This window comes from Anomalospiza imberbis, chromosome 9 (genome assembly GCF_031753505.1).
Source record: "Anomalospiza imberbis isolate Cuckoo-Finch-1a 21T00152 chromosome 9, ASM3175350v1, whole genome shotgun sequence".
In the NCBI taxonomy this organism is placed as follows: Eukaryota; Metazoa; Chordata; class Aves; order Passeriformes; family Viduidae; genus Anomalospiza; species Anomalospiza imberbis.
The window spans coordinates 14,234,632-14,251,672 of record NC_089689.1 but is presented as its reverse complement, the minus strand read 5'-3'; the positions used below and the strand labels follow the sequence as shown (position 1 = coordinate 14,251,672).

At 36.0% G+C, this 17,041-nt stretch overlaps 1 protein-coding gene across 5 annotated transcripts in view; it reads left to right on the top strand.

Moving 5' to 3' along the window:
* ABCD3 (ATP binding cassette subfamily D member 3) overlaps positions 1 to 13,792 on the top strand; it is a 28,396-nt gene extending 14,604 nt beyond the window's left edge. For 2 of the 5 annotated variants that reach the window (XM_068199780.1, XM_068199779.1), the window contains 19 exons: positions 283 to 352; positions 1,112 to 1,209; positions 1,763 to 1,886; positions 2,832 to 2,888; positions 4,000 to 4,142; positions 4,471 to 4,540; positions 4,956 to 5,025; positions 5,149 to 5,246; positions 5,325 to 5,416; positions 5,875 to 5,963; positions 6,039 to 6,111; positions 7,106 to 7,169; positions 7,530 to 7,607; positions 7,700 to 7,765; positions 7,863 to 7,952; positions 8,137 to 8,256; positions 8,700 to 8,804; positions 10,155 to 10,211; positions 10,945 to 13,792. In XM_068199780.1, the coding sequence (XP_068055881.1) occupies positions 283 to 352; positions 1,112 to 1,209; positions 1,763 to 1,886; positions 2,832 to 2,888; positions 4,000 to 4,142; positions 4,471 to 4,540; positions 4,956 to 5,025; positions 5,149 to 5,246; positions 5,325 to 5,416; positions 5,875 to 5,963; positions 6,039 to 6,111; positions 7,106 to 7,169; positions 7,530 to 7,607; positions 7,700 to 7,765; positions 7,863 to 7,952; positions 8,137 to 8,256; positions 8,700 to 8,804; positions 10,155 to 10,211; positions 10,945 to 11,022 (1,642 nt within the window). In that variant the 3' untranslated portion in view covers positions 11,023 to 13,792. Of the gene's footprint in view, positions 1 to 138; positions 163 to 282; positions 353 to 1,111; positions 1,210 to 1,762; positions 1,887 to 2,831; positions 2,889 to 3,565; positions 4,143 to 4,470; positions 4,541 to 4,955; positions 5,026 to 5,148; positions 5,247 to 5,324; positions 5,417 to 5,874; positions 5,964 to 6,038; positions 6,112 to 7,105; positions 7,170 to 7,529; positions 7,608 to 7,699; positions 7,766 to 7,862; positions 7,953 to 8,136; positions 8,257 to 8,699; positions 8,805 to 10,154; positions 10,212 to 10,608; positions 10,797 to 10,944 lie in introns of those variants that run through there. The other 3 variants (XR_011002197.1, XM_068199781.1, XM_068199782.1) reach the window with 3 other exon arrangements.
* The last annotated feature ends 3,249 nt before the right edge of the window (positions 13,793 to 17,041 follow it).

The following is a 17,041-nucleotide window of genomic DNA, read 5'->3' as shown; positions in this document are numbered from 1 at the left end:
GAAAGCAGAGAAGGGAAAGAACTGGTATCCTGTGACCATGAATTTTTGAGCCCTTAATGTGGGCAGTTACAGAGGAGTAGACAGGAGATAACTGCTCAGTCTGCCACTTGCCACTTAGCTTACAGGAGGGTGTCAGACTGGATCCTACAGCTGATGCTACAGGTTTCCGTGATGATTTTTTTTTCTCTGTGTGGTCCCCTGAGAGTTTCTTCACTTAAGACATGCAAGTTTGTACGTTGTTATTTCTCTTGTAACTGACTCTTAGCTGGTGGTCATTTACAGTGCTATCATTGGCCGCAGCAGAAAAGATTTCAAGAAATACTTGTTCAACTTCATTGCTGCAATGCCTGCTGTAAGTGCTTTTCTTGTGCTGACCTATTAGTAGAACATATTTTAAATGTAAATTAAAAATTTGAAGAAAAGATCTCTTAAAAGGAGTGTCTTAAAACCTATGGAAAATAGTTGTTTTACATATAGGTCTATATGAAAACACATTTAATTTTCTGGCTCCAGTGTGTGGGAGACTTTATCAGCATATTTCCTTATTGGTAGCAGCTGGTTTTTTAACAGCTATGTTTGGGTTTTCAAGTTAGTTTTGTTGACAGCAATTTTGACTATAGGTTTGGGATTCTTTTGACACCGTTGAAGATGAAGTTTTTTTTTAGACTCTAATTTTTAGATTTCTTACCTTTTTCACAGATTTGTTATTCTTTCTTCAACACTTCAACTTTCCTTCAGCTTATTGACATGTCTGAGCTGCACCAGATAGAAATAATTGTTGCTATCTGCTTTGCAATAAATTTTAAAACTAGTTGAGAGATTTAAGGCAGTGATTGTAAAGTGGTGGCTCTTTTCTAGAGTTTATCAGAAGAGCTGAAAATATATAATACAAATGTATTTTATCTTAAGTGGTGAGATCCACTGGGACCTGGAGACAGAAGCCTAAGCAGTGGTCCTGTAGACACTGTCTGATTGGTCTTAGGTGTGTTTATGGCATTATTGACTTTAAGGGGAAAATTGACCTGTTTTAAAGTGTTTACACAATTTATACTGCAAATTGATCTAAGTATATTTACTCTTGTTAGTTAAATATTATTGTCTCTTATTTTAGATTTCTTTAGTAAATAACTTCCTGAAGTATGGTCTAAATGAGCTGAAACTCTGCTTCCGAGTAAGACTTACCAGATATCTCTATGAAGAATATCTTAAGTAAGTAACACCTTGTCTACAGATTTTAGAAGTTGATTCAAGTAATTTGAAGTACGTAGTAAGAAGTTTGGAATTAACTTGCAGTTGAGGGTGAGTGGCTTATCCAGGTTGTATATGCCATAGATACAAAGGTAGTGAAGTTGGCTCGATTGGGGGACAAAATGCACTTCCATGATTGGGTCAGATTCCAAAGTACTTCAGGTGTCTTCATATGGTGAAGGCTGAATTGGATGCATGAGCTTGAGTAGCTCCTTCTATACTGAATTTTGGTTGTCAGATGTGCTATAGTAGAGTGTGTGAGGGTTTTCTTAGTTCAGTAGCAGCACAGCATGAACCTGAGCTTCAGCTCAGACATCCTGGAGCTTAAATGCCTAAACAATCCTGCAGCATTTAATGTGGATTTAGTCAGGTAAAAGCACAAGCTACATTAATTCCATACAGTAATGTTTGCCCTACTTAGCATCTCAGTTGTATGAAGCAAAGGTGTTCCAGTTATTTCAGATCCCAGGTAATGATTTTTTTTTCCTGCCACTTAGCAGTTGTTTTGTTTCAGAGCTTATACATACTACAAAATGGGAAATCTGGACAACAGAATAGCTAATCCAGATCAACTCCTTACACAGGACGTGGAAAAATTCTGTAATAGTGTAGTGGACCTGTACTCAAACCTTAGCAAGGTAAGTCTTTTGAGAGACAACTTTGAGTAGTAGCTCTAGATATTTAGGATGGGGATATCAGTTCACAACAATTATGTGCATTTGTATGTGGATTGCTTGGAGTATGGTACTAAAAAAATTGTTTACGATGCTGTATTGTTTCACACTCTGTGGCTTTCATGACCAAAGCACTGTTGCGAGTTGTTATAATTTGTATTAAATTTTCTTTGAAGAACATACAGCATTCTTTTGCAGATGAACAGTGATGACTTTGCTCTCTCAGGTAGATAGTTTTCAGGAGAAAAGCAATGGCTAGCTCTCACACACAAATATTTTTGTGTGTAGGGAGGTGTGGTTGCATAAGCTTTTCCCTATTTCTGGTGTGAATTTTAAGGTGATTGGGTAATGAATAAGAATACTGTTGACATTTTTAGACTAAATTTTTTTGATGCTATGTGTTTCATGCAAGTTGAGTATAAGTAAACAACAAGTTACTTTGTTCAAAACCTTCTGACTACAAAACCTGTAGTTCAGCTGTTTTAGCTTAGCGAGAGAGGTTATAGAACTTTGGATGTTCTTCCTATCAGGGACGCAGCCAAATATGTGGCATTAACTTTTCATTCAGTATTTCTCATAATTACTTCAGTTAAATTTTATGGGTTCTAGTCCACCTTTGATAAGTGAGCAGAGTGTCATTACAGACCTAAAATAGCAAAGTACTCTTTTCATATGGTGTGTATTTATCTGACGATCATGATGTTTTTATGTTCAATTCTAGAGCCAGTGTTTTCAGGAAAAAGTCGTGTGGCTGAGAATCCTTTTGTCTTAGCTTCTAGTTTGTGTAATGGACTAGCCAGTATTTTAGTATAGAGCGGTAACTGTTCTTGGGGTGGTACATGGCTTATGTGCTGATTTATATTAGTTTGGGGTTTGTGTTCTAAAGCTTTTTTCCTATTCTTCTTACAGCCCTTCTTGGATATAGTTTTGTACATCTTCAAGCTAACAAGTGCAATAGGAGCACAGGTAAATTGAGTGGGTTTTTATAGAACTATAAGCACGTTTTCCCTTCTTTGGTTATAGCCTTTTACCTGTTTGGAATCTGAGGAAAACTCTAGGTGGTAGTTGTGGATTCCTACATCATTTGAAGGGCTATACTGAAAATAGGCATTTACACCTTATGTTTTGTGTGCTTTGGTGCCCTCTATTTTGAGGCAAGCAAAATAAAAACCAGTATTTTCAGGCATTTGATCAACAATTTGAAGGACCAAGAAAGTTCTTTATTTTCTTCTAGTACTTATTTGGAAATCCTATTTAGTGCAACAGCCTTTTAACTGTTTGTCTTGCATGAATTGCATTTAAAGGTGAAAATAAGTTTTCTGTTTCTGTGCAGCCTCTGTGAGGGGGAACCATTTCTTGCATTGAGCTGTAAGACTCGATAAGCTGAATAATTGCAGAATTAATTCTTCAAATCTGTGAAATGATGCATTATCAAAAATGTTGAAGAGTTGAAAAGGAATAGCTGTGGGTCACATGGTGCAAGTTTTGTTGAGACAGGCTTGCAGTAAGGCTTAACTGAACCTTGGTAACTATCAGTCTCAGATGTCTTTGTTCTGCTCTCTGTAGTAGTTACTGTGTGCAGTTTATGCCATTCCATGCTTCAGTGGTATTTAGTCATCTGTCCTTCGTCTATGGGAACTTAGGATCCAGGACTGCTTGAGAGACCAGGAAACATGCATAGCAGACAATGGGAGTGAAATACTGACTGCTGTGTGACAATTCAGCAGATGTAAAGAAAAAGAAGGAGGAAAAACAGAGGGAGAAAAAATGAGAGGGTACCAGTAAATCATTAATGAAATAAACTAGGACAGTAGGGGACAGGTCACACTGGGTGGTGATAAAAACCTGAATAGTAGGCTGGGGTGGAAAGGACATCTAGGGACAGAGAATTAGTAAAATTAGTAAAGTAGTATCTACAACACCAAAGGTGACATGATGAGAATTGCAAATGTAATTGAACTGGCAACATAGGCACATAGGAGGTGAGAACTAAGGGATTCAAGCTTTCTGGGCACTTTTGATACAGTTACTGTCATTTGAGACCACCTAAGCTTTTATTCTTTTTTGATATTCACAGGGTCCAGCTAGCATGATGGCGTACTTGATTATTTCAGGGTTTTTCCTTACACGTTTAAGGAGACCAATTGGCAAGATGACTATTATAGAACAAAAGTATGAAGGGGAGTACAGATATGTCAACTCACGGCTCATTACAAACAGGTATACACTTGCTTGGCTGCTGAGATATATGTGACTATACTGTGGGGTAAATGGAACTTGTGTGTTAAAATATTCTTGGGAAGTGTGATGCTATCAGGTCTGAGCCAAGTGTTTGCATCTTTATGTACTGTAAAGTAATTAGTATGTGCATTATATTCCATAGTCAAGACTAAGTTCAATATAATAATTCTGTATTCTACTGTTGTGAAAAAGTACAAACTCTTATATTATAAGGTAACTGAAAGTGCTATATTCATATTTTGTGGCTTTTTTCAAAAACTGTGTTTAACAAAATTAAGTTGCATTATTTTTGTTTGTTTCTTTCTAGTGAGGAAATTGCTTTTTATAATGGAAACTTGAGAGAAAAACAGACCATTCACAAGACTTTCCGGAAGCTGGTAAGCCTCTTTTATTTCTTAAAACATTTTAAGCAAAACTTAATTAATTCTATAATGATGATTCTTGACATGTGTTCATAAAAATTGACTTACAGTGGCTTGATGTTTTTGCTGCTACTTTCATTTGATTAAAAACTTAGTTGGTAGGCTACAAGCAGAACAGAAGTTTCTGTTAGAATGGCTTTTCCCTTGCCAATTACCTCTTTGTCACCCACCACAATTACTGTTCTCACTATTTAGTTTCATGTGTAGGTTGTTTTGATCACAAATGCAAGTCTTTGCCAGCAGGGACTCTTGTGCAGTGCTTACCACACTTAGAGGCATGTTAATGTATCTGAAGTACTGAAAAATAACTTAAAAGATAGTAAAACAGGTACTGGTAGAGTTTGAACTTCTTTCTTCTGTAACTTACCAGGTGGAACACTTGCATAATTTCATCCTGTTCCGGTTCTCTATGGGTTTCATTGATACTATCATTGCCAAATGTAAGTGTGTGTGAAGTGCTAATGGATTCCTATAAATAACAAAACAAACTTTTTACATACAAAATGTCTTTTTTCTTACTGTTTCAATTAATGTGTAGCTTAATATTTATTCTTAAACTGCAGACCTTGCCACTGTGGTTGGCTACCTGGTTGTTAGTCGTCCATTTTTGAACCTGTCTGATCCCCGTCATCAGAATAGCACTCATGCAGAACTTTTGGAGGTAAATAGACCAGAATTAAAACAACCTCTAGATTTTAAATTTTGTTAGTCCATGTAAAGAAACTTTCTCCTACTCTAGGATTACTACCAAAGTGGAAGAATGCTACTGAGAATGTCTCAAGCTTTGGGTAGAATAGTCCTAGCAGGCCGTGAAATGACAAGATTGGCTGGGTAAGATTAATTTTAAGAATCTTTCTCATCTCAATTTCAGAAACTGATTGTAGAATTAAAATAAGCTTATGTGCTTTGTTCCTTGCAGCATGCTAAAAATTCAGTAATTAAAATATGTTATGCTGAAAACACATCTGAAGATGTGCTAATTATGTCCACTAGAAATTTCACATCTTGATAGTACTAGCATGGAGTTTGAGTGTATAGTTGAAACCTTGTAAAATGTTCTTAAAACAATTACGTATTGATTATTTACCAAACCTTTTTTTACATTGTAAGAAGTAAAATTTGTCTATTACAGAAAAAGGAAAAGGAGCTTTTAAAATATGGTGCATATTAGACAACCTGGTGCAACTCTAAAATGTAAACATTCTGCTTCTGTGCTGGGTTGAATAACTTTGTCATTTTAGCAGTTTGACAGAGTGCTTATTAGACCTTCTGTGGATTTTTTTCTTAAGTTTCACAGCTCGAATCACGGAATTAATGCAGGTTCTGAAGGACTTGAACAGTGGCAAATATCAGCGTACAATGATATCACAAGAAAAAGGTAGATATGATATAATATGCAATATGTCATCTCTGTATAGCATTTCAGTCACTAATACGTTTTTCTTTATTTTAGATGGAGATAAAAAGCAACCTTTGTCTTTGATACCTGGATCTGGAGAAATTATCAACAGTGATAACCTTATTAAGTATGTTTGTAAAGTTTCCCCAAGTTCATTAGTTCAGTATTTTTAATGCAGAATTTTTTTAAGTCTTTCTCTCTGTGACCATTAATAGAGGTCTGAATACCCATTATTACAATTTGCAGTTCCTGTTGAACTTTAATTTATTTATTATTAATTTCACCTCAAACCCTCTCAGCATTTCTGTTCTGTAAGCCAATCCTTATCCTCTCATATTAACAGAAGACATACTCTGCTCTCTATACTTTGGGTTTTTGGTAACATTCCTACTGTCCTTTAGAATATGACTTCTCAGACCATCTTGTTTCCTCTTAGAAATATGTTAGTTATGGATTTTATTCTATTATATAATTCAACTGTAAAAATCAGGGGCAAGTCTCTATTCATTTAGAAAGTACTTGCTTTTAGTTCTGCATGCTTAGAAATTTAGTTGATGTACTTGATGTTCCTACATTCTTTGCAGTCTGAGGAATGTGGCATTGACATAGCACTAGTACTTAAAGGCGTAAAATACAGCCAGTTAAAAGATCAAATAATCTCAATCTGGACAGTGTGGAAAACTGATTGGGAACTAGAGGGGAAAGACAGGAAGGAAGGGGAAGAGAGATGATATAGCTATTTTAATTGATTTAAAAAAAAATAGGCAAGGGGGAAGTAAGCAGAGAAGTCATTCATTGCGTGTTGTAGAACTAGTGAGATATATTTCATTACTAGGTTTTAAAATGCCATGCATCCTTAAATGTAGGTTTATATCCACAAGATGTTTTGGAGACCAAAGGCTTAGAAGAGTTCAAAAAACAAATACAGGGGATAAAACCAAGCCAGTAGATGTAGATGTTTAAAGCTAGGGTTTCAAGAACTTCCATAGCTGTTAATAGTTGGAAAGGGAATGAAGTACTGAGGTGTTTCCCAGTGCCTTAAATCTCTCAAGTAAGCACACAGTATTAGCTTCTTTTAGACAACTGTTGTCTTTTCTTTTTTAACTTTGCAATACATACAGGTTTGATCATGTTCCATTGGTGACACCTAATGGAGATGTTTTGATTGAAGACCTTAACTTTGAGGTAAGTTTTCTAGTATCATAGGAAACAATAGTAATATAAAATTTTCGAGGGAAGATGATAGCTTCAAAGGTCATCCTATTTATAAGAAAAGTGCAAACAAATTGTCATGTTAGTTTAAAAAAAAAGGCAATAAGCTATTTTACCCAAAAAAGTTTTTATTGTTACAAGTGCATTTTCTTCCAGCTGCAGTTGGTGCTAAACCAGTTGGGGAAATAAACCTAATTTTTGCTGGAAATTGCTCATTGTAATGTCAGAAAGTTGTGTAGTAACATACGATGATACTAGATTGTCTTATTGATTGTAGAAACTTTCAGCAATACTTTCTCACTGCCATTTTATGTGCTGGCTTTGCGATTTTAGGTTAGATCTGGTGCAAATGTGCTGATTTGTGGGCCAAATGGGTGTGGGAAGAGCTCCCTGTTCCGTGTTCTTGGTGAGGTAAGGGAACTTTATAAAACAAACAGGGGAGAATAAAAAGCACGTTTGTGATTGGACATTTTTGTTAAGTTTTTATCTTTTTCCTTTTGCAGTTGTGGCCTTTGTTTGGTGGGCGTTTAACAAAACCTGTACGAGGAAAGTTGTTCTATGTTCCTCAGGTGAGACCAAGTACTTGGCAATAATGTTCTCATTCTTTGAACTTTGACTATGTTTAGAAATATTTGACATATCTTTTTGGTTCTAATTGTATCTCAGAGACCATACATGACTCTTGGAACGCTCAGAGATCAAGTTATATATCCAGATACTTTGGAAGATCAGAAAAAGAAAGGGATTTCTGACCAGGTAATGATAATTAGTTCATAAACCCTTTGTCTTGCTCAGGATGAGTAATGCTTCCAATTCAGGAATACTGAAACTGCTACAAAAAGCACTGCATTAATAGGACTCTAATATTTACCAGGGTTGATAATGTTATGGTATAATCCTTTAGAGCTTTATTTATTTGTCATTCCTGTTTCCATTAAAGGTGCTGAAAGAGTACTTGGATAATGTCCAGCTGGGTCAAATCTTGGAACGTGAAGGAGGCTGGGATAGTGTTCAGGACTGGATGGATGTACTCAGCGGGGGAGAAAAACAGAGAATGGCAGTATGTCTCAAAAGCATAAATGCTTAACAAATGCAGAACATAAATTAAAAAAAAAATCTGAACTGTAAGCTATTTTTATTTATTAAATATTAGTATTTGACTTAGAAGAAACCCCAGAAATGTGAAATATCTAAATACGAGAGAACAACTGAAAATAGTGGGGTTTGTACTCAAAATTTAAAAGGAAATACTGGATTTTAAACATCCTTTCACCATGTCTTGCACTTTCATTGTATAAACAGAATTTCTAAAATAATTGTCTTGAATAAAAAAAAGTATAAAATAATGTGCAGCTTTTGGATTTTCAGGTTTCAGTGGGTACCAACTTAATTGCCTTTCCATAGCAGATTTTTGGACACTAATTCTTAGTTTCACTTCTAAAACTGCACCATTGCTGATAGTTCTGTATCCACAGAATCCTTTTTTTCTGGCTTGCATTCCAGATGGCAAGGCTGTTCTATCATAAGCCCCAGTTTGCAATTCTGGATGAGTGCACGAGTGCTGTTAGTGTGGATGTAGAGGGCTACATTTACAGCCACTGCCGAAAGGTGAGCTCTTTGTTTCTGGAATTATCTCTCTGTACATTAACAAGAAATGTAAAATGGTACAAGGTTCACTCTTCCTTATGCCTAAGGCACACTAAAAATTTTTTTTAAAAATCTGGAAAAAAGCTAGAGGGGCATACAACTTTATGCACACTAGACTTCACTAATCATTTTGTAGTCCCAGGATAATTTAGGTGTACATTTAGCCTCTATGATTTACAGAGAACTCTTGCTAATTGCTAAGTAACCTTACTTTTCCAGATAGAGTCTTAGAATGTCAAGTTAGGACCAGATAATCTAAAACTGTAGAATGCTTTCTTGTTCAAAAGGCTTCTTATGGCCAGGGCAACAGAAGTAAAAGGTTGGAAGTTAACGTTTCCATCTATTTTGAGATACGAAAAGCCAAGCACTCTAGGAAGATATGATGATGCTAAATATAGCTTTGTGTTGCCTTTTCCTCTTAAACTCACCATTTCAGATTCTCTATAGTGCCATGTGAAATCAAAAAGATTCAATTTCACACCCTAGTCTGGGAAAGAAAGGGCTTGAAATGACATTAGTTACTGAGTAGCAGTATTCCAGAATGATAACGGAGCAAAGCTGTGCATCCACTGAAATATGTGCTTGAAACTGAAGGAGCCCTCTGGAGTAGTGAATGGACATGAGGTGAGGCCTCTGCAGGAGAAAGGGCGTTATTTCATGAACTGATTTTACCACATTGGTATCAATACCCTGACAGTTTTTAAAGTCTATTATTCATATGCTTCTTATTCTATTAAAATATTCATTTATGCTTGCCAAGTGGCTAGTGCATGTTGCTGAAAAAATAGAATTCCTGATTAGGCTGTCCTTGCAGAAAGAAAAAAATGTTATCTTGCTTTATCATCGGAGTAATTTTGTCCTTGCTCCTACTGTTGGGGATGAATAGTTGGCTAGGTTGAAAGGAAACAAAGGAAGGTTATTCACTTTAAATTGTCACTCTAAGTGTGTAATTGATTACTGCTTTTGTAGGTTTGGGATTTTTTTTCTTGTTAAAATTCCTTTATTCACCAGCTTTATTGTTTTACCTGCCTCCTGCCTTGCCTCTTTTACTCAGTTAATTCTATGTTTGACAAATCTTTAGAAGCAAAAGGATAGTGAAATCAATTAAAAATTATAAATCCCTCCTGATTGCTCCCCCCCAACCCTGCCCCACAAAATCTTGTAGTAAAAGGTATATATGTATAGTGTTAATAATAGTCTGGAAGTTTGTGGTTGTGAATTTAAGATCTTCATCTGATACAATACTGAAAAACTAATAATACCTTAGCCATGAGAAGAATTAATTGTTTTGTGGGTATTTTTGTCATATAGGTTGGCATCACTCTCTTCACTGTTTCCCACAGGAAATCACTCTGGAAACATCATGATGTATGTAATCTTTGCTTTATTAAGAATATTTCTGGGTTTTGTTGACTGTATGAAATTGACTTGGTGATTTGAGGTGTTATCATTTTACATCCTAATAGGTCATGTTCTGTTTGGGTTTTTATAAGGCTTTACTTTTCATAATCTCATTTTACTTTTTGAAATATTCTTATGCTTTTAGTTATGAAATGCTATCAAAAAAATTTAAATGTATCTATAAAATATGAGAGGCTTGCTTAAGTCTTTCTTAGACTCAGAAAAATCCTTGAACTAGAATTCAGTAAGCAGTATGGATATTTTTGCTTTCATTATATCTAATACATTTATGCTTCTAAAAAAAAGTCTCTAAGACATGGACTTTCTTATTGCACACTAAGATTTTACTGTTCTTTTTATACAGACAGACTGTACCTGTGGGTAAAAATACTGAATTCATACACGGGGATGAATCTGTGCCCTAAGTATATTGACACAAAACCCAAGAGAACAGTGTTAAGTCTAGATGTGGCTACTAGCAGACTGATGTATGATGTGCAAAAATATATTTTGACATTTTTACAGAGGCAGGTGAATTTAATGACGTGTGAGGTGGGAGCAGTTTACCCTCTGAATTTAAGATGTTGCTAGAACTTTTTAAATGTTTTTTAAAGATTTTAAAAAGTACTTCAAAATATAATTTATTTAGATCTTTTTAGAGCTGGTAATTTTTAGTTAATAACATGTTGCTTTTTTTCAGTTTTACTTGCATATGGATGGCCGAGGAAGTTATGAGTTCAAGAAAATAACTGAAGACACAGTTGAATTTGGATCTTAAAGTCATGAACTGAACTGCTAGAGATTGATGATTACAGGAAATACGTAGAATGTCAGACAATGTACCATAAAATTACTCAGCTTGTTAAGCATTTACTATTATCTAGGATATTGCTAATTGTGTATATGTTGGTGTAATTATTGATACGTACTAAGAATGTCCTTATTCTTGTGGTTTAAAAACCTGCCTAAATTAAATTGGGCTTAAATTAGTGTAACCTGATTCATCCTGGGATGCAAACCATTTGAAATCGGCTGATTTGACTTTTGTAGACCTTCTTTCCCTTTGGTGAAAAGCCCTGTTAAAATTAGGGTTGCTACCTCTCTTGTTCCTGCAAAGCAGTCTTGGATTTTTGCTCTGTTCTATGCATGTTTCAGAGAGATCTCACACAGTGCAGGACATTGTCCCATCTTCAGATCTGTGCCCTGTTCAATGAAAGAGCCTTTTCCTTGTCCAAGCCTTGTGATGTAGCCAATGTGCCCTTGCCGGAAAAGGATGAACTGAAACTAAAAGACAAAACTAATTCCTTCTGGTGTTTAAAAAAAAAAGTGATGATCCCTGTATCAAAGAAGCTTGTGAATGTTTTTATCTCTGAAGAAATGAATGATTCTTACAAGAAGGAACAGAGAAAAGAATGTGGGTCCAGTCATTCCTCAAATCAGTAGAGATTATAATGGGCTCAAAAATGTTAATCTGTGAAATAGCAGACAGTTGTCCTGTGTTCAGTCCTATAACACAGCAGTTACTTTTTCCAAGTTCCTCCTTTTCTCCCTCTTCAAAAAAATGTGATGATCTTATAGTTTAGCAGCCCTTCACATCTAAATTTGAAAGCAAGTGATAATGGTACTCTCTGTTTTGTCTTCTGGACTGTGAAGCCTGAAACAATGCTTTCATTCTTCACGTTTATTCTTTTATTGTTATGATGTTTCTTGATTTCTGATACAAATTGTTTACTAGTGATTCTCTGTGTTTTGTAAGGATCTCCAGTCCTTGCTGGTTTTCCTGTTCCAGCTTCCAAATCCCCTCAAAGGAACCAAACTCTTACAATAGTTAACTGTAATTGTTTTTCCCTACAAATGATTACTGTGGTTGTTGTTTGACTTTGACAAGCATAAATGCAGCAAGGTGTTTTTTCTGATCAGGGAATAGGAAGGTATAATTCAAACTGAATTGCTGTTTAGGCTTTAAAACAAAAAAAAAAAATACAATACCTGTTGTACAGTGAAGGTCTAGTAGTTTTTTTAGTGTTCCATGTAAGATGTAATATAGGAATGCACTACATGAAGGCATGCATAAAATATGCAATACATCTGTACTTTGTGCATCTTTTATCAAGGGTTTAGATTTTAAAAAGCCCCTACTTTTTATAAAATGAATATGTGCTTGGATGCACTGCTGTTTGTTAATTTTTACCCAGTTTGTTTAGTAAATTTCTTTCATGTTGAAATTGCTACCTGTTAATATTTTTCCTTTTATCATAGCTCTTGCCCCTACCTGTCAGTATTCTTTCAAAGTACTCAAATGCAAACGGCTATCCTGGTACAAGAATTTAGTGACCACAGTAGAATCTGAGTATAATGCATCAATGAAGATCATAAAGCTTCTCTCTGAGGTACAGCATATTCAAGAGGATAAGGTACCAGAATAATTTTTGTGCTTGTTTTACAGGAAGGCAGATAGGTGCCTGATTTCACTAATCTCTTGGTTCTGTTTGTTCAGGTTCTCACATCAGCCATAACATAGCAGGTAGCAGCATGCTCTGTGTGAGGTTGTAGTCTTTTTCCAAGTGTAACCATGGAAATAGGGATGCCAGATAGGTTGCTGTGGGATGGTTTTTTGGTTTGGGTTTTTTTTTTGTCAAAGTTCTCAGCACAAATGCAGCTTCTTCTCTTGGAAGGGATGTTTTAGTAGCCTTTTAGAGAGACAAAGAAAAAATTCTCGAAACTGAGAAAGTTGCTATGATCTTTGTGATTAGGGCAGTCTTTTTCAGTGGAGTAGTGAACTTGGGATACTTTAATGTGTTTTTAATCCTAACAAGTAAAACCATACACAGCACACTTACATTGCCCCCCGCAGCCAATCCCAATTGTACTTTACAATTTTACTGGATGTAACAGAATTTTGTGTAGTCTTGTATTTATTTTTAAAACTAACAACAAGCAAACAAACAAATCCATCTCCAAAACCAAGGAGGAATAGGTTTGCTTTTAGGTGCCATGAAGTTTGTTGAAACTGAGGATGCTGGTGTCTCCTTAGGGCCAGGACTTGGTGTTTCTAAATATACTGGAAAGAAAGAAAAATATTCTTCTCTGCTTGATTGTAAGGGAGGCTTATAAAGAAAATATAAAAAAGAATGATATTTCAGAATTATATTCTTAAAAGGCCTTACATTAAAGTGTTTGAGATAGACTTGATCTAATGAGAGATTGTAAAAAAATCTAATGAAAATGTTCAAAGTCTCAGTTCTGTTGCAGAATTGCACTGTGATACTGTATTTTAGTTATGTTTCTTTACTAGCACAAGTTAGAAGTTCATGCAATGGAATTCTGAACTACCTTAATAGACAACATACTGATGAATACTTTCAGTCTCAAATTGCTGGTGCTTTGATGGTACTGGAAATAGTCAGATGGCTGCATTTCAACGGTGGGAAACATTCCTGTGTGTAAATACTGTAAAGTGTTTTGGAGGGGGAAATGGCGCTATGTAAATGTAAGACATTAAGTGCCTCTGAAATAATAATAATAAAAAAATCTAAAGATAAAATATATCTAGGCTTTTCACGTTTCTTAATGATGTGATTAGGAATTCTCTAATAATAGAGTAAATGCATATGCAAAAAATGCCGAGTTGCTCAATGAGCGAATTGTCTTTGTGTTCAGCCTTGAAAATCTGCAGTACTGTCTGAAATTTGCCCTGGAATCAGCCAGGTGATGCCATCTGGTTTAGGCTTAACCAGGTACGTGAGTTCAGTTCTTGAAGACACGTACTTAGAGCAGTGGGATTATCGATGCATTAGTCTGCCTGAGGTCTGCACTGAGATTGGCTCAGTTGGCTGTAGTGTGGTGCTAATAATGTACGAGCCATTGACCTAAGAGCTGGACTCCATGATCCTTGTGGGTCCCTTCCAGCTCAGAATATTCTGTGAGCCTGGCCTCTCTCTCCTTTGTCTCCTGGCCACTTCTTTTCCCTTTGTTGATTTTAGAAGGGCCTGAATAAAATTAGCATAACATCAGTATGTAGTTCTTGTGAATGCTCCTTAATCTTTGTACTTTGAGGATAATAAGTTAATATTTTTCCACCTTTATTGTATTTGTAAGTTTTGTTTTCCTTTGTTGTGGTAGGCATACCAGCTATTGGGATACTTGAAACACAGTAGTGTAAAAGTGCAGCCAAGATATGCTTGAATTGACTGATTTTTAAGTTATCAGTGTTTTCTAATGCTAACTAGTACAGATTTTTTCTTAACTGAGATTAGTTGTGCAACAAGTGTATTGTAAAGCATTCTTAAAGGGTAGAACTCCCCTTGAAGGAAAATGTCTTAACCAAGAATGCAGTCTTACAAATCAAAGTGTTGTTCAATTAGGTTGATGAGTTAGAGGAGGAAAGAAAGGAATTTCTGTGTTGTGGAGGGGATGTTTAATACATAAATTTATTTTTTAGATACATTAAGGTAGAAGTTAAAAATCCATTATTAAAATTTAAATTTAACTGGTTTTGGTACTGTGAGATGTCCGTAGAAACATCCATGGTAATGAACATCTGAAATCCCACTGCAAAAATAGTGGGGTGAAAAGGTTGGCTAGGTTTTATAGAGAAAATAAACCACAACTTTTATTTGTCAAGAAAATTAACGGTGTGCAAGTTCAAATTTCTGCTTACCAGGCTGCTGTTCAAAGCAGTTATTTCTATGTATAATCTGTTTGCTTTTTTATTAGGTGTACATAGCCAGATGGTTTGTGCCAGTCTCTTTCCTGAGCATGGAAAGACCTGTCTTGATTTTACTAATCAGGGATGTGCAGCTGTGTAAGGAAGAAGTAGGTTGGTTGCTTTTCCCTTCACGTGTTGTGGTTCAAGGCTCTTGCCAGTGGTCTGGAAACAGTCAGGTTTTTATTGTGATGCCTGAAACTTCACTGGGAAGTTTAGAGTGGCTGTGCACATTACAGGTTCCTATGTTTGTTCTGATGAAATCCATCCTGTCACATGTATTCAAAGAGAGGATGAAACTGGTTTTATTCAACACAAACCATTCTGTCATTCATCTTGAAACAGAAATATAGCCAAGTTAGATTATTATGAAAGCAGCTTGTCTTTCATGTTAAAAACCTTAGGAAAAAATGTTATCTTCAAAGCCTTCTTTGAACTTCTGCATCATTTTCTTTCCTTGAATTTGAAAGCAGAGTCAGGTGACAAGCAGCCTGGAACTTCACAGGCAGAAGCTGATTTAAGGGAGTAATTTGGAAAATACAGTAAATTCAGAGATTAAATAGGAGTAATATGTCTAAGCAAATTCCATGGGGATTGACTTGGGAAACTGAAGACATTTTGCCAGTAATCCTGCAATGAATGCTATAATGCAAGAATAATCATCCAGTTGGTATTTTAAAATGGGAGAGAAGGGAAACTTGGACACTCTACTTATGTGGAATATATCTTTCACAAACCAGGCTTAATCACAATCTCTCTCATACTGCTTAGAAACTTCTGTCTTAGTGACCTTTGGCAAGTCTGAACCACAAAGATCAACACAAATGCTTTTACTGGTAAAAGGAGCACATTTGTTGTAATGCCCAGCCCTGTGCTCTGCTTGTCCACAAACCAACATCCTTTATTTCCCACCCATCCCTCATTTTAGGAAACAAGTGTCATCTACACAAGATGCTGAACCAAAATAGAACAGAACTGGAAAAATTAGGTCAATTCTGTCTAGACAAAAAAAAAAAAATGCTGAGACTGGTTTACTTGGGCAGAAATAGGGAACTCAATCTATGTGACTAAGGAAATTTTCTCCACTAAAGTGACTTAAGAGTTTGGCAGAAATCAAAGCTAATTTTTTAAGGTTGATTATTGAAAGTCTGGGAGAGGCTGCTCTGAAAGACAATCTATGTGTGCAATTGAAGAGGCATTCTATGTAACCAAAAATACCCTTAATCTTCTTATCCTGAGTGGTTTAGTGCAAGTAGGTCCTAAAAAACAATCGACTACTTTTAATCACTGTGAATCATGACAAGTGTAAAGGTGCTTCCCAAAATAAGCTAATGTTTATTTATTTACTTAATTGTAGTATTTTACTGCAGGAATGTGTTGCCACAAAAGCAACAGCTAAACTCAGCTATGTCAGAAGCAACTGATGGGATAGACATGGTAACACACTGAAAGATGCGGTATCTATAGAGGGGTTAATGTATTGGGAAAAAAATAATGGTTAAAAAGCAAAGCATGTGTGCCAGAGGCTTCTTAAAACTTGGATGCAATATTATATATTGCAACAAGTCTTTCTGAAAAGCCAGGAGCCATGTGCAAAAATTTTTTGGAGCATAGTAGGGAATTCAGGGCCAAGGTCAAAGCTCAGCCCACCAATGCTAACTAGATTAAGAAAAAAAAAACCTTTCTGGTTTTTTCAATTATGAAAATAGTTGTATTTACAATAGTTCTATGCAGAGAGTTTTAGAAAGGCTGCTTGAGGTTAGATGTGCACATTTCCTTCGTGCTTAGGGTGTTGCCTCTGTAAACTGCCCCTCAGGCCCTGGGGTGCCTCATGCTGGTGGCAGGGAAGATGCCAGAGTAGGGCCATGTCTCACAGACAGTCGTAGTTCCTGCAGGCACCATGTATTTTGTTGGCTCTGAGTTTGTTCTGCAGGGACCTGCTTGAGAGACAGGTACAGAAGAGCAGCCTCTCAGCTGGGACCTGTTGTGACTTCTTGTGCCTATTACTGGCTGTGGAGTGGATAGTCATTTTATTCAAAAGGTGTGTTTGGGGTTGCTTTTTCAAGACAGGCTCAGCAGAACTCAAAGCACA